Source organism: Phoca vitulina, unplaced genomic scaffold (genome assembly GCF_004348235.1).
Source record: "Phoca vitulina isolate PV1807 unplaced genomic scaffold, GSC_HSeal_1.0 scaffold9, whole genome shotgun sequence".
Classification (NCBI taxonomy): domain Eukaryota; kingdom Metazoa; phylum Chordata; class Mammalia; order Carnivora; family Phocidae; genus Phoca; species Phoca vitulina.
The window spans coordinates 44,669,427-44,686,366 of record NW_022589712.1 but is presented as its reverse complement, the minus strand read 5'-3'; the positions used below and the strand labels follow the sequence as shown (position 1 = coordinate 44,686,366).

Here is a 16,940-nt window from a genome sequence, read left to right as displayed (position 1 = left end):
TGGAATCTTAGACACTTGGAGCTCATTTCTTCCACATACAAACATGTCCCTAATTCTTGTGGTTTTTTAAAGTTGCCCTTCTAAATGCCACAAATGATGAAAAAATATTTTATGTCAAACTATGTTTGAGATCTCCCTGAATAAGCCCAAAAGAAGAATGTTTTGTCCTTTGAAAATATTTCTAGTGAATAATGTTTCTTCTGGAGAACTAGCAGCGGATCTTACAGTTTAGGACCCAAACAGTGCCCCCTGTTAGTCTGATAAAACACTTAAAGTTTAGGGAATTGGAAAGATCTGTGGACTTCTTCAGCCTCCAAAGCAGGCTGTGTCCTCTCTCCTAAGTGTAGGCCAGGACTTCTTCCAGAAACATAAATCTGTAGATAAAATTGGTATTTGACAAATAGTGTAGTCTTTGTGAGAGGTTTTTAGTGCTTTTTTTCTTTATAGGAAGATCTTGTTAATTAAGTGAGGAAAACATGAGAGAGGTGTAGTCTTATATCTGAAACTTAACAATAGGATAACGGCTTTGTATTTTTAAAAACAAAAAACCAGCCTAGTGAACCATATCCATATACAAGTACGAATCCAAATCTATAGTAAATGGAGATGTGAATGTCATATTTATAACATGGGATCTTTAGGGCTGTACCCTATTACCTTGTCCTTTTTTCCTTCCTGGAATATTCTTTGTAGTAAGTGAATGGTACATTCTTGACATTTTCTGTTATAGGATACTATGGAAGCAACATAAACTACCCAGAGTCTCATAGACTTGGATCGATGGTGAATCAACATGTTTCCGTCATCAGCAGTGTTCGCTCACTGCCTCCTTACAGTGACATCCACGACCCACTTAACATTTTAGATGACGGTAGTAGAAAGCAGACCAGCTCGTTTTACACAGACACATCACCTTCAGTTGCGTGTCGAACTCCAGTAGTAGGTAAATTATTTTAGTAGTTCTTAAAAACATTTTCAGAAGCTATTAACCTCAAGTACGTGGTTTTACTTTGGAGGGTGACTGTTGAGGTGAACGGGGCACTCGTTCCCACGGGTGATTCATCACTTTGGATCTCAAGTCTTATTTTTGTATTAGTAACGGTCTTCCCAGTTCCCATTATATATGTCACTGTGCATCCTAATGCTAAATCTGTTATTCTTTCAAAAAGAATAGCTGGCATCTTTTATGTTTGCAAAAAATAAATATAACCCGTCAGATGCAGTCTAAAAGACTAAGTTTTACGAGGGCAGGAATGATGTCTTTTTCTCACACTCTCTTGTTCACTGTTGGCCCCGGGGGCAGTGCCAAGAGGTGTCTTTGGACCCCGTATTCTCCAGCAGTACCCTAAAACCACTCCAGGTTTAAAACAGTGGTGACTTTACTGTCATTTTCTCAATTATATGTAAAATGTAATTAGACAGCTCTGTAGAAAATGTTGCTGTTTTTATTGTTCTGCTACATACAGTTTAAGTAAAAATTAGCAAAACTGTGTGTTTGCCAGGAAGTCCCCTAGCATCTTCTTGCAACCAGGTTGCTCTCCCTGGGAAAATCCTGTGATGTACTAGATACATCAGCAGCTACCCAGCCAAGTGTCTGCCACATAGTAGGAACTCCATACATCAGTGAGTTGAAAAAAAGGGGCAAAAATATATGGATAGATTTAGTTTCCCATATTACTAATAAGGTATCACAGGACAAGTATAGATGCATGTAAATATCAAGGCAGAGTGTTAATGCTTTTATGCGATGGTTGAAATCTTCCAGTGGAATAGATTTCAAGGTAGCATACGTCAAGGGCATGGACACCCAACTGGAGCATAGGGAAAATGAGATAAATTCCATCTCTCCTCTCAGTGTGCTTTTCCAATAACTCAATAGGAAGCACTTCTTCCCTTCCCGTGACCATCACAGATGCTCCTTGAGCAGAGTCTAGCAGCTCATCTCATGCTATCTGCAGATGGTCATTGCTTCTAGGTTACTCTAATGAAGCAGAAAATTCCACTTCAGGAAGTTTCCTCACCGTGAGACTAAAATGTACCTTGCTGCTATTGTTAACTATTAGTTCTGTTTACTCGTAGAGATAGTGGAAGCTTTGCTGGAACATAGCTTGGGTGTAGGAGGGATTCTAAGCTCTAGTTGTCAGAGCTGGCTTACAAGCAAATAGCAAAGAGGGCTTCTGAGTGAAAAGAGGGACTAGAGTAGGTGGGTAAGGAGTGCAAGGGAAGGTAGGACCCACTGTCTGTTTCCTTAGTTATAAAGACTGGTTTTCAGGGACAGAGTAGGTAGTTAGAAAAATGAGAAAAACAGCAATGAGAAGTCAGCAACCATACATGCAGGAAAAGTAGTGTCAGAGAGCCAGTTGGTCAAATTCTTGAGAACCTACTACTATGTGCCAAACTTCATTCTAGGCGTGAGGTTATAGTGGTGATTGGGATGGAGTTCTTGCCTATAAGAAGTTTACATTCTAGTAAGGAGAGATAAGGCAATAGATAAATAGACAAATGCATTAAAAAGATAATGTTGGGTACTCTGAAATCTGTTAAATAGGGTAAAATGACAAATAGTTATGGAGAAACTGCTTTTGGTAAGATAGTTGGGAAAGGAATCCTGAGACAGAGATATTGGAGTTGAAAGTGATGAGGAAGCATTGACATGAGGTCTGATGGTGGAGTTCTAGGCAGAAGAAATGATAAGTGCATAGTTTCTGAAATGGGAACAAGGAAAATTCAGTGGGCAGAAAGAAGGCCAGTGTGTTTTGAGCATAGTGAATGAAGACAGTAGAGTAAAATAAATCAGTGGACAGAGACCAGTTCACAGAAGGTGCTGTGAACCAGGGCAAGGAGCTTGGATTCTGTTCTAAGAATAATGGGAAGTCATTGTAGCATTTGAGAAGAGTGACAATGTACTGTACACTTCAGCAACATTATCCTGGCGGCTCCCTGCAGAATGAGAGGGTACGGCAAAGGTGAGGGTCATGAGACCAGTGAGGAGGACCACTGTGTTGGTCCAGGTAGGAGAAGATGGTGGTTTTTTGTTTTAGTTTTTTAAGTTTTTGTATTTAAAATAAACTGATTAACATATAGTGTATTATTAGTTTCAGCGGTAGATTTTAGTGATTCATCAGTTGCATATAACACCCAGTGCTCATTACAAGTGCCCTCCTTAATGTCCATCACCCAGTAATCCCATCCCCCCCCACCTCCCCTCCAGCAACCCTCAGTTTGTTTCCTATTGTTAAGAGTCTCTTATGGTTTATCTCCCTCTGTGATTTTGTCTTATTTTATTTTTTCATCTTTTCCCCTCTGTTCATCTGTTTTGTTTCTTAAATTCCAAATGGGAGTGAAATCATGATATTTGTCTTTCTCTGACTGACTTATTTTGCTTAGCCTAATACCCTCTAGTTCCATCCACGTTTTCACAAATGGCAAGATTTCATTCTTTTTGATGGCTGAGTAATATTCCTGTGTGTGTGTGTGTGTGTGTGTGTGTGTGTGTGTGTGTGTGTGTGTACCACATCTTCTTATTCCATTCGTTAATGGATCTCTGGGCTCTTTCCATAGTTTAGCTCTTGTGGACATTGTTGCTATAAACATTGGGGTGCAGGTGCCCCTTTGAATCACTATGTTTGTATCCTTTGGATAAATATCTAGTAGTGTAATTGCTGGGTCATAGGGTAGCTCTATTTTTAACTTTTAGAGGAACTTCCATAGTGTTTTCCAAAGTGGCTGTACCAGCTTGCATTCCCACCAACAGTGTAAGGGAGATCCCTTTTCTCCACATCCTCTCCAACATCGGTTGTTTCCTGAGTTGTTAGTTTTAGCCATTCTGACTGGTATGAGGTGGTATCTCATTGTGGTTTTGATTTGTATTTCCCTGATGCTGAGTGATGTTGAGCATTTTTTCATGTGTCTGTTGGCCATTTGGGTGTCTTCTTTGGAGAAATGTCTGTTCATGTCTTCTGCCCATTTCTTGACTGGATTATTTTTGTTCTTTGGGTGTTGAGTTTGATAAGTTCTTTATAGATTTTGGATACTAGCCATTTATCTGATATGTCATTTGCAAATATCTTCTGCCATTCTGTCTGTTGTCTTTTAGTTTTGTGGACTGTTTCCTTTGCTGTTGAAAAGTTTTTCGTCTTGATAAAATCTTAATAGTTCATTTTTGCTTTTGTTTCCCTCGCCTTTGGAGACATGTCTAGCAACAAGTTGCTGTGGCCGAGGTCACAGAGGTTGCTGTCTGTGTTCTCCTCTGGGATTTTGATGGACTCCTGTCTCACATTTAGGTCTTTCGTTAATTTTGAGTTTGTTTTTGTGTGTGGTGTAAGAAAGTGATGAAGATGGTGGTTTGAACAATGGAAGAAGTGTAGATGGAACGAGGAGGTAGATTTGGGATATATTTGGGTGATAAGGTTGTCTCTTAATTTAAGTTTGAAATTGAGTTTTCTTTGTGAAATGTGTAGAAGAAAAAACAATGTCTAGGAAAATAGCACAGATATGTGTGATAAATGCAAAAAATAAATACAGAGGCTTAATGTGAGTGGCACTTGTAAAGAAAAAAAACATTTCAGTCAATATTCAATTGCTGATTATATTTTCCCTTACAGCATCCAGCTTGCAAACACCAATTCCTTCCTCCGCATCTCAGTGTATGTATGGAACTTCCAATCAGTATCCAGCTCAAGAGACCCTGGATTCCCACGGAGCGAATGGTAGAGAAATGGTGTCCTCTTTACCACCCATTAACACTGTGTTCATGGGAACAGCAGCCGGAGGCACTTAAACCAACAGTGTTGGGTGGGGAATGAAACCAACAATCTCTACTGCTCAAATATTATTCACTCAGATTGCCATCAGGGTAAAGAAAATGGAATACACAGTGACAGGACATTGTGTTTTCAAGTCACTGATACAAAACCATGGACAACTCCATAATGAATGGAGATACTTGCAGACTTTGCCTTGCACACAAATTGTTTGAAATGTGATCTCATTATCAATTATAGTTTCAAACATTATCAAGTGGAACCAGTGGAGCTTTGGAGATGCAAACATTTCAACTATGAAGATTTAATATTTTGCTTCCTAATTTATTGAAGATCTGTGTGCTGTTTCATCTTTGGTCTATAAAAGGAAAAAATATTTAATGCCTTAAAATAACTTTAATTTAATTTATTAGGGTCTCAGAATCATTGTTTACTATCCCTTGTTTGACCAAAAGTCAAATGTGTATGTTCTACCTCCTATGGAAATGTTTACAGGGTTAAGACTTAATTCAGTTCAGCCTAGACCAAAGTTGCTTGACTTTCAATCCTGTGCATTAGTGTGATGATTTCTGTTACATAGCAGTATTCCAATTCTATGTAACTGAACGGAGATTATAAATGCTTTCCCTCTTTATTTAAGAAAGATAAGAAGAAATGAAAGAAATAAAGTATGAATATTTTTAAAGGCTTGATTGCTCTCAGAGCTGTTAATATTTCTGAAGAATGCTTGGGATTTGCAGGCAAAGCTCCTTTGGATATTGAATTAAAGACTAAAGCTGGTTGGTCAAAACATCATAATTCAAGAATATTTGCATATCATATCCCTGCATTTAAATATAAGGAAATTGTGGCTGATAGACTGTTGGAACTTCTACAGATTTGGAAGCAGTCTTTCATCAAGTACTTGGCTTAGAAACTGAGAATGAATGAGTGTTCAGGGATCATCTGAATTCAGAAGTGAGGAATTCATTCCATATGAGTTAATAGAATTTGATACACCATCTATCTAGCTCTGTTTCTTTTTCTTTATCATATGTCTTAGCTGAGAGGTCTGTTGTAAGACTCATGGCCTGTAATGGCAAACCTCCATTAACTTCACAGGCTTTTCCTATAGTCTCACCACAGACCTTAGATTATTTGTATTACAGATTGGGTTATACTGTGACCTCCAGGTACATTTTTAAAGGATTTGTAAGCCCCAAATACCCATTATACATCATGATGTAATTTGGTGAAGACAAACTGTGGACTTGTTTTCAGCAAGTAATAAACAATGAATTGTGGACTTGTCAGAGTGTTGCTACCATTTGCTCAGTAGCATGCTTAGTAGCATGTAGTTTATGAGCTAATTAATTGAGCAGAAAAATTTTGCAACAGTAACAAATCATGAGAAATAGCAATAAATGTTCTATTATTTGCTGTAGTAATATTGTAAGAGTACAAAGGGGAGTGAAATTAATAAGGGCTTGGACTGAAGTAAAAAACAAAACAGCTTTAAAAAATGTTTGGACAGAAGTCTTGAAAATTAAGAACCAAATTTCCACTGTATAGTAATTAAATATATATATTCAGCATCTGTTTTGTGGAGACACATTGGAAAATACAAGTTGAAAAAGACGAAAATGAAAATACAAAGACTGTAAAAAAGCTCTGCCAATACCTTTACTAAATTCTGATGTAATGATGAAGGGGTGAGATGATAGGAAATAGAAGCTCACTGAAGATTTTTGAGTAAAAAGCAATATGGGAGAAGTGATGTTTAGGGAACAGCCAGCAGCAGCTGGAAAGGGAGGTAGACCAGACAGAAGAGGAACTAGCCCAAGAATAGCTATTTTGGAAGCTGTTTCTCTCATCCAGATGTCCAGCAGATAAGCTCAGAGACTACATGGAAGCCTAGTGAAAGGAACAAGAGAAAGAAGGTCAAGCATCATTTCAAAGAGGCATGAGCATCATTTAGTACGAAGGATTGGCGACTGACTAGATATAAGGGATTGAAAAGAATATGTTAGTAGTGGCTCTAAAGTTTTCCTTAACCCTATTTGCAGAGCATTTCAGTGTAAATAGCTGACCGTAGATTGATAGCCCCTTTGTAGATGAGGGAAAACGATCTGGAGCAGGGAGAAGTGCAGAAGACAAGTGAACATTGTCTCTGGGCTTCATGTGCATCTGGCTGATGACAAGGTGCTAAATTTTGACATCAAGAAGACTAATTTTCTCTTTTCCCCCAGCAGTGGTACTTGAGTTTATCTTTATTGGACATATAATAATTTTCTCAGTGTGGCCACTATTGGCTTTCAAGCAGGACAGTTCTCTGTTTTGCAGGACTATTCTGCATATTGCATAAGATTGAGTATCTCCAGCCCTCAAACACTAAATACAAAAGCACTCCCCTCACCCAGCCTTGTGACAACTAAAAACATCTTCCATATTTCCAAATGCCACTGGAGAGGCGGTACAAGTCCTGCATGAATTAAAAGTGACAGCATCTTTAATTTTACCTAGAAGCAGCTTGAGACATTTAATACCTTTCTGCCCTTCAGCTACATTGATCATTTGAGAATTGTTTCTTTCATGAATCTAAAGCTTGGAGGCTCAAGGCACTTTCTGCTATTCTTCAGGTTAATTTTAATATAGTTAAAGAATCTTGCCTAACTTTTTAGTGTTTCTGTTTTTAAAAGTAAATAAATGATTCTTCAAGTAATTTTTAGAAGTTGTGGAGTATCAGTTATAAAGAAGTGACCTGTTCAAGCTAATGCTTATGGGAAGTCCAAAATTAAGGTTAGAAATAAAAAAGCTAGAGGTTTATAAATTCAGTTCTTGGGATACTACCTTTCAAGTCTTGTGTTATAGTGGTTACTATAGATAAATGGTATAATGAAAAATGAATGTTTCAAATAATTCAGTGGATTCTTAATATAATTCAGGCACCAAGAGCCTGTTTTATAATAGCTTGAAAAAAAACGAAAACCCAGGTATATCATTAATATAGAATTACAGGTCAGGAGAGATCTGGTTTCCTCTCTCCAGGTAGCGCTACACTCAGAAAAGTTAGAGCTCTCCTTAGTTATATGTTCCCAAGTATACTTTCAGCTTAGAAAGGATTTTTTTAATTATTTAAGCTAAATTCCAATTACAGTTGTGATGTAAAATCTTTCTCTTTGTTTCCACTTTGAAAGAGAAAAGTCCATGAGACCCTCAAGGTCGCCCAGGTCAAGAGCCCATTTTGGAAATGGGAAGGGGAATATTTTTTATTGCCATATTGCCTAAAGAGAGCAGATGCACTGGCATTTAGTGTCACGACTAGGGTTGTGAGTATCCTGTAATGTGTGGAACAGGTTTGCACAATGAAGAACTGTCCCACTTCAAAAGCCAATAACACTTCTAGGGAGAAATGGCGGTAGGCCAGTGGGCTGTGGGGCGAATGTCCCCAAACTTTGTCCAGTAGTGGTGCTCTATATTAAATGGTATCTATCTAACCTAATTGGATGATTTCTTCAGGAACTGTGACTATGGAACTCGTACACACAGCCTAGAGAAGCAAACAGGCAGTAGAGTACGACTAAAAGCAGGGGGAAAGAGAGAGAAGGAGAGCTAGAGAGAAGCCGAGTTGTGAGAGGGTTCCAGCAGGCAGCAATGGGTAGGTCCCTCTAACAGGACACCAAGACAACAGGTGCCCAGAGCTCGATCTCTAGAACACCAGAGCTGACACTGTGCCGTCCTGAGCAGAGAGGCATAATGCCCAGTACTCCTCTGTCCTCTCAAATTTACCCTCAGAGCCCTTATTGGCAGGGTCTCCATGTAGCCATTCAAGGTGCACCTGCTCTGCCTACACCACCAGTCCACAGCAGCATGTGCTTCCGCTTCTTCAGAAAAACCTGATAAACAGTAAATTAGAGGCTCACTGGTGATGTTTTTCAACTACTGAATTTATGCTCATACAAATGCAGTCCACAAAAATGGGACAAAGAAGACTGCCAATTCTTGAAAGTGAGCCCAGGTAGTGCATCTCCCCCACCCACCCATCCACCCTCCCCCCTCCCCCCAAAATAAAGAAAGAAAAGAAAAAGAGAGAAAGAAAGAAAGAAGAAAAAAAGAAAGAAAGAAAAACCCTTTGAGATAAATGATTTCTGAAACCCAAACCCAGAGTTCCAACTTTTCAAAAAAGCAGGAGACAAATGAGAGTGATATCTGAACTCCCTGGAAAGGGATATTACAGGCACTAAGATTTCTATATAACAGGGAGCAAAATTAATTGTCATACAAGTCTCACGTTAACAGCTATGAGCTCTTCTAAGACCTGGAGTAGCAAACTGGTTGTACTATATTTTGAAGGCAGATTTATAATCCCAGGTGAGTTATAGAAATTTAAACAAAAACCTTCCAGAAAAGTAAACAGTAATGATTATGGCATACAGAACATTTTGTGCTTTGAGAAAGATAAGAAATGATGAGTTTATATAAAAGGTTATTGTTCTATCTCATTCAATTATTGAATTCTAAATTAAATCCTCAAGTTTGTAAATGGCAGAGAACACAACTTGTCTGTTCCAAAAGCACACCGATTAAATGAAAAGAAAATAAATTTCAGTTACTCTTTGATTATAGGTGTTAGCAATCGCTGGAAAAGATTGGTAGTTGCAATGAGTAATCTATTCATTAATTTTGAGATATTTCATTACAAAATAAGGTCCTATCTCTGTTCTGACTGGTAAAAAAGTTTTCAGTTTTCTGGTATCAAAATCTTATAAATAGTGCTAATTTTTATTGATCTTGGGCATATAGTATTATGGTAGAAATGTTTCTCATTATAAGAATAGTCCAGAATAAGCAAAGTAATTTATTTAGGTTTTTGTGGGTTTTTTTGTAGAATCTAATCCAGTTGGAGAGATCTCTGATTTTTTTCCTCAAAATTGTCTTCTATTATCTATAATTTCAATCATATTCTTGCAGGTGTTTATGGGGATAAAAGTGACCACTCATTAGTTTGACCATTTTACTTGTCATATCCAAAAGTTCTATCATAACTAGAAGGTTCTAATTCTCTCTATCCATTCAACAGCACGGGAAGCTTCGGACATATATATAAATATAGAATACTTCTAGATTCCTGTTCCTATTAAAAAATTTATCTCATTATTTATAAATATTTCATTTAATGTCAAGACTTAAAATTTATTTGTAGCTTGAATATTTTAATGAAATGTCTTGATCATGTTCTTAGGCTCAGTTAAATTTTGTTAAGAAGTTAGTATGCTGAAGGTTCCAAGAGATACTCAGTTTCACCCCACATTTTAACAAATGATGTCTGCTCCCATTGATAACAAGAACAAGGCCCCTCCCTTCATAGATCTTACATTTTATGAGATAAGGCAGACATTAAGCTAAGCATTTACACAACTGGTTACAACCAAGAAATAATTTATTGACATTGTGAAAAGAAGTAAAAGCTGCTCAGAGAAACAATGAGAGTTGAGCCCATGGAGATGTGTTCAGGGCAGGGATGGGGTGGGGAGAGCTTGCAAGAAGTGACATACTGAGAATGGAAGAATAAGTGGGAAGCAGGTGAGGTTGGGAAACGAGGTGCTGGACGGGGAAGGGTTGAGCAGGACAGGAATGCAGCCTATAAGGAACCTATGACTGGAAGTAAAAGATAAAAATTTGTAGCAGAGGGCACCTGGGTGGCTCAATCAGTTAAGTGTCTGCCTTTGGCTCAGGTCATGATCCTGGAGTGCTGGGATCAAGCCCTGCATGGGGCTCCCTGCTCAGCGGGGAGCCTGCTTCTTCCTCTCCCTCTCCTCCCCTGTTCCTGCTCTCTCACTCACTCACTCTATCTCAAAAAAATAAATAAAATCTTAAAAAAAAAAAAAAAAAAGATGTGGCAGACGCTGGAGAGTTTGGAAGAGCGGCCCAAATGAATCTAGAGAGATAATCCTGAGGCTTTCAGACTTTAATGATGATCATAGTGATTTAGTGATGAAACATAAGAAACATGATTGTGAAGATATATAAAGTATTAGATGAGGCTGGTAAGAATGTCAAGCTGAGATTTTTATAAACTCTGAAATGCTAAAATATTTTCAACGAACACCATTGCTTTCCTATAATCTACTACTAAAAATAGCCTTTAAGCCTCTTTTATGTGTTCTGTGACAACACATAATTAAGGAAATTAATCTCATGGTTTTCTTTTTTTATTAAGATATAATTGACATTTAACATTGTATTAGTGTTAGGTGTTGCTTTTCTTCATGAAGGTCTTAATTTGGTTCTCTTTTCAAAAATGATGATTTCAGCCAATAAAACTAGGTTTAATGGAATTCTCTATTCCTTTTCCACAAATTCCATCCCAGACTTCCTCCCTTGAAAAATGTATTTAAATATCAGGTAAGAAAAAAATATTTTATTGCTTTTAAATGGCATTTTTCTGTATTGCCTATGTGATTAATTTTGACCCTAAAGTTGAAGGGAACTAAAGGTGAAGAGAAGGTCAAAACCAAGATTTCTCAGTGTGATGTGGTGACTTTACCTCTTAAAATAGATGTCATAGTGTCTTTAAGTGAGAATTGGGTGAGGAACATGTTTACAAAAGTGAAAAATTAACTACTCAATATGATACTTGTTCTAAAGTAAAGAGAAACCATTGTTTTTATTAGTTAAAAACAAGGGTGGTGTTCTTACCAATCAATAGTCAGAATGAGGGTCAGAGATTTACAGCCTTCAAGCATCTTTAAACACAGCGAGGCAAATAGGAGCTTCGTGGGCAGTTTGTTAATCAAGATTTGTCATTTAGCTTTGTGTGCTTTAGCTTATTAATGCTTTACACATGATCCCTGTGGAAAATAAAACTGTTTCTATATTTTATATTGCAAAAAGGCAAGATTCCTTGCCTTTGAATTTTGGGGGTAATATTTTTGTACTATTTGCCATTCCCTTTTCCCACACATATGCTGTTTTTCACTTATCACTCATTGTCTGGGTACTTCTACAATTTATAATATTCATTTCAATGCTCTGCTCCTCAAAGAAACTTCACCTAGAACATGTGCCTGAAGATGGAACCGGATGTATTCTCACAGGAAGCTGAGTTTTCTGTTGCCTGGAGGGTTGGGGCATTTCGACAACAAACTAGCAAAGAAAACCCTCCAAGAGTTCATTGATCCTTTGATGAAAGATAACCCCTTGGCATATTAGCAGTTCTCTCGCATCCTAATGCTCCCCAGGGAATATAAGGGAAGAATGGCCAAGAATGGACAAGGGAATTAGGGAAACCAAAAAGAATAGTTTGTCTTTGTCACAGGCTTCAATACTAAGTGGTTTGCCCTAGTGAAACTCCTGTATGGTTTTTCCTGGGCTCCCTGCATTTGAAAAGATAAGAGCATTAAAGATTCATATAGGGTGCAGTAAGGACTAAGAAGTATCCTAATCTTGAGTTCTAAGAAAGGCACCATCCCAAGAACCACGGATTTGCCTTTATTTGAAGTGGTTTTTCAAGTTTCTGTTAAAATATGAAGATAGGATTAACATAAAGTATGAGTTCAAAGTAGAGACAAAATATGAAGCAATTGAAAATGCTTACTACAAAGTCAGACAAATCTGTGTTTGAAACCACACTAGTTGTGTGACAATTAACTTCCCTGAGACTCATTTTTCTCATCTGTAAAATGGGCTTAATAATACTATCTACCACAAAAGGTTTTTATGAGGGTTAACTGAGCTACTGCTTAAAATATATTTAGCAAGATAGTTTCTGTCATATTGCACAGGCTAAACAAACGGTAACTGTTATTATCATTATTCTTCAAATCCCAATGGAATCAGTAATGTTATTGAATGCAATGCAAACTGTTCTTGTGTGCCTTTATGTGTAATGTAGACTACTATATTGCTAGAGTTGTCTAGCAAGATAACCTAAGCTGGTGTAATTAAATAAGAATTTATTATGTAAAAGTAAAGGAAAAAAGCAAAATGTAGTAAATCATTAACTATTCCAATATGGTTACATAGAAGTGACACTCACAGGATACAATATGGTCTGATTGTTAGATATGAAAACATTATTACAAGCAATATTGAAAAATAATTTGTGTTTATATGTATTTTACTGGTTTCATTCAATGATGTAAATTCTTTCTCGATTAATCAATAATTCTAGGAGTGAGTTGTCAATGTTTATTTCAGTCTGATTGTCTTTGCTTTCACAGACCTGTAATAAACAGCTATAAAAATATGTGATATTTTGGGGCACCTGGGTGGCTCAGTCAGTTGAGCATCTGACTTTGGCTCAGGTCATGATCGCAGGGTCCTGGAATCGACCCTTAATTGAGCCCCCTGTTGGGCTCCATACTCAGGCTGCTGCTCAGCAGGGAGTCTGCTTGTCCCTCTGTCCCTCCTCCCACTTGTGCTCTCGCTCTCTCCCACTCTCTCTCTCAAATAAATAAATTAAAATCTTTAAGAAAATTTGTGATTTTTCTGTGGAAATTTCTATTAGGAAGAAAATATTTTTCATTGATTAATTTTATTCCCCCTTAAAAATCAATTAAATTAGTATTTCAAAAAAATATAAATGTTTGCATTCATAATAAAAAATTATCAAGTGTTGGACATTTCTAATGCCTTCATAACCGCAAGGTTGGGGACAAGGTACTTTCTGTTCTCTTTATTATTATTATCAGGAAAAACTTTAGCTTAGCCAAAAACACTCTCCCAAGCCACTAAGCTGAATATCAACAGTTGGTTATTGAGCATCTTCTCCAAGATATTGTGTGGGCACCTAGGGCTCAGCATGCACAGAGTAGTAGCTATTTGCTTCATTCTCAGATTGTGTTCTTCCAGTGTTTTCCCTCTTGTCATTACAGTGCTCCGGAAGCCAGAAACCAGAAAGTTATCCTCACTTCTCCCTCCTTTCCCCCTTTTCTGGTCGTTTTGTTCCTTCTAATTATCTTTCTGAGCTCTCATCCTCCTCGTACTCATAGACAACATCCCAATGCAAACTCTCATCTCTTATCAGGATGATGGTATTAGCCCCAACTCAGTCCATTCCTCCATCACTTCCAGAAAGATATTCCTTAAATACTGCTGCTCAAGACCATTCTCTGGCTCTTCTTAGGTCTCAGAACAAGGCCCAAACTCATTAGCATGGGCCTAGCTTTTTCACTCTTCCTGCTTGAACCCATATTAATCAATATAATGCATATGCTCTTTGGGACTTTGTCTGCAGATGGAAGGTTCATAGGATTTTTAGATGTCAAAAGTAATCACTGTGTAGGTCCTGGGATTTCCTTTATGTTTTATGGTCAGAGTAGAAAGTGTAGGAATATGAATGATAAATGGTCACTAGAGAGAAAATGCTTATAAAAATCAATAGCTTTAATGGCTTTAAAATACTTCAGGACATTAGCACTTGACACAAACAACATTGAAGGCAACCTTATTTAATGGAAAATTTTGGCTCAATCCTCCATCTTTCTAATGTGTGACAAAGTGATATTGAAAGGCTGAGGAAATAGACCTTGATAGACCTCAATGAAGTATGGCAGATAGAAGCTTAATTGAGGCCAAGGTTGAGATTTAAAACAAGTTAATACACAGGAATTCAATAAACACAATAAACTCTATTCCTCTTCGTCTGCCTCTCCTGTATTTGGATGATTCTTACTCAGCCTCCCAGTATAGATGTTGCATTGTCTGAGAAGTTTCCTTGGAAACCCCGAAGTCCAGGTTAGTGTCCCTCCTATAAGCTCCCTTTAGATCCTAGACTAGTATACTCCAATGTGACACTTAACATATTATTTTTCTGTCTTTTGAACGTGACTATAAATTCTGGGATGGCTGAGGTGATTGTTAGGTTTACTGACGCATTTCTACAATAAACACATGTTTTATTAAAATTGCTTGTTAAGGAACACTTTTGAACATGGAATGAATAATCACCTTTGGGTTCATTGCTCATGATGCTGTGTACCAAACAACACAATGAAGCCAGAGGCAGGGTGAACCAACAATCACTGTCATCTAACAGGGGCCCAGAACTGCACAAAGTAGGAACATTGATCGAGACTGGGCTTGCCCTGCTATAGTCACCAATCTGAAACATTCCTCGGAGAAGAAAGTTGTGCTACTTTTTTTGTCTTTAGATTTGATTTTGAATCATAGAGGTGAAATGCAATTCGGTTCTAAAAACTAAGATCTATTTACTTATTTTAGTAGTCTAGGCCCTCAGTAAATATTGATTAACTCACTGATTGGTTGATTGGTTGACTGGAAAATGCCTTTGTAAGTCATGAGATCCACTTAAACATCCTAAATAAATGCTTGCACTTTTGTTTAACAAGACAGATGGTAGGGTGTTAACAACATTATTTGTAACAGAAAAAAAAATTAGAATGAACTTAAATGACCATCAATAGATGGATAAGAAAAAAAAATTCATGCAATGTAATACTATACTTTAGGCAAAATTAATGAATTAAATCTACACATATTAACAAGACTAAATCATTACATAATCATGTTGAGTAGAAAAAGCAAGTTTGAGAGAATAGGTAAAAATCTAAGATTTATGTAAATTAAAAAACCATAAAACAAAGTATTTCTTGTTTATGGATATACATATGTGGTAGAAGTATAAATATATGGTTGGGAGGTGTGTATGGTTAACCCTTGAACAATACAGGTTTGAACTGCCCCGGTCACTTACGTGCAGATTTTTTTCTATAAATACAGCATGGCATTATATATGTATTTTTTCTTCCTTATGATTTTCTTAATATTTTCTTTTTTCTAGCTTACTTTATTGTAAGAATATAGTATATAATACATATAAGATACAAAATAGTATTAAATGACTATTTATGTTCTCAGTAAGGCTTCTGGTCAACAGTAGGCTATTCAATAGTAGGCTAGTTAAGTTTGAGGGGAGTCAAAACTTACTTGTGGATTTTTTTTTTTTACATGTGGATTTTTTACTGCATGGGGGTAGGTGCTGGTGCCCCTAACCCCTGTGTTGTTCAAAAGGTCCACTGTATGTTATCTTCAGTATAAGGATTACCTTGGGGAGGGAGGCAAGATAAGAAGACTGAGTAAAGGTTCAATTTTACCTTATACACTTTATTTCTTAAAAAAGATGTGAAGCAAATGTGGCAAAATGCCATATATTTGTTAAAGTGTGGTGATGGATACATTGGTGTTATGTTATTCTGTGTACTTTTTAATCGATTTAAATATTTCATAATTATTTCTTAAATTACAATGGAGAAAAGTGAGCTTTAAATGGGGAGAGCCTATTTGGTTTAAAAAACTACCATTTTACCCAGAGATGTTAGTTCAGCAATGCAGCAGCGAGTGGAATAAACCATATCTTATTGGCAGTTTAAGCCTCATTAGCAAATGTTCCTATCTCGGGGGAGGCAGTTAGGTAGTAATAAATGGGTTTGTTAGATAAGATGGGGAGAATGTTTTTCCTTACAGAAATTTAAATATTTTTCCTAATTCGAAAAGCAAAAGATGCTCAGAAATGCAAAATAACAGGGAAAATCCACATATAATCTTATTCTTACAAATAAAATCTATAAACGTAATTTTTACACACATGCCCATGCCTCTATGCATATACAACCTAAGAGCATCTCTCTGTGCATACTTGGTTTACACTTAGTATTAGATGATGAACATTTTTTCTGTTCTTTAGTTTCCCTTGCCAGAAGATTCTTAGTAGCTGTTAGAATTTCTTCAGATGGATATATTATAATTTACTTAACCAATTTCCTACAGATGAATATTTAGACTGAAAAAAGACATCTAGACTTAAGAGAAGAAACAGTAATTTTCTGATTCACTGGGAATAATATGGTTTAGAATATTTTCTAACTCAGCATTGTTTTCACTGAATCCCACCATGAAAACACATATACTCGATTTTTGTTTTAAACACACGAAATCATCCAGATGATGAACTAAATTTCCCATGGTTTTGGCATGTCTGATGTCCAAGAGACCCTGTGACATCTCGGTCAGCTATTAGCAAGTCTGGGAGTTGGCATGCCTAGGCTATGACTATATCCTCATAATGATTTTTACCTGCCTACTTTGGGAGTGGGGAAAAGGGATGACACACTGGAAGTGTTTAAAATAAAATTCTTAGGGGATGACTACATTATTTAAATATTCTTAAATGGGAAT

At 36.9% G+C, this 16,940-nt stretch overlaps 1 protein-coding gene across 1 annotated transcript in view; it reads left to right on the top strand.

Moving 5' to 3' along the window:
* Positions 1 to 4,780, top strand: part of RFX6 (regulatory factor X6) — a 56,056-nt gene extending 51,276 nt beyond the window's left edge. The window contains exons 18-19 of the mRNA XM_032407425.1: positions 731 to 943; positions 4,605 to 4,780. Of these exons, the coding sequence (XP_032263316.1) occupies positions 731 to 943; positions 4,605 to 4,780 (389 nt within the window). The remainder of the gene's footprint in view (positions 1 to 730; positions 944 to 4,604) is intronic.
* The last annotated feature ends 12,160 nt before the right edge of the window (positions 4,781 to 16,940 follow it).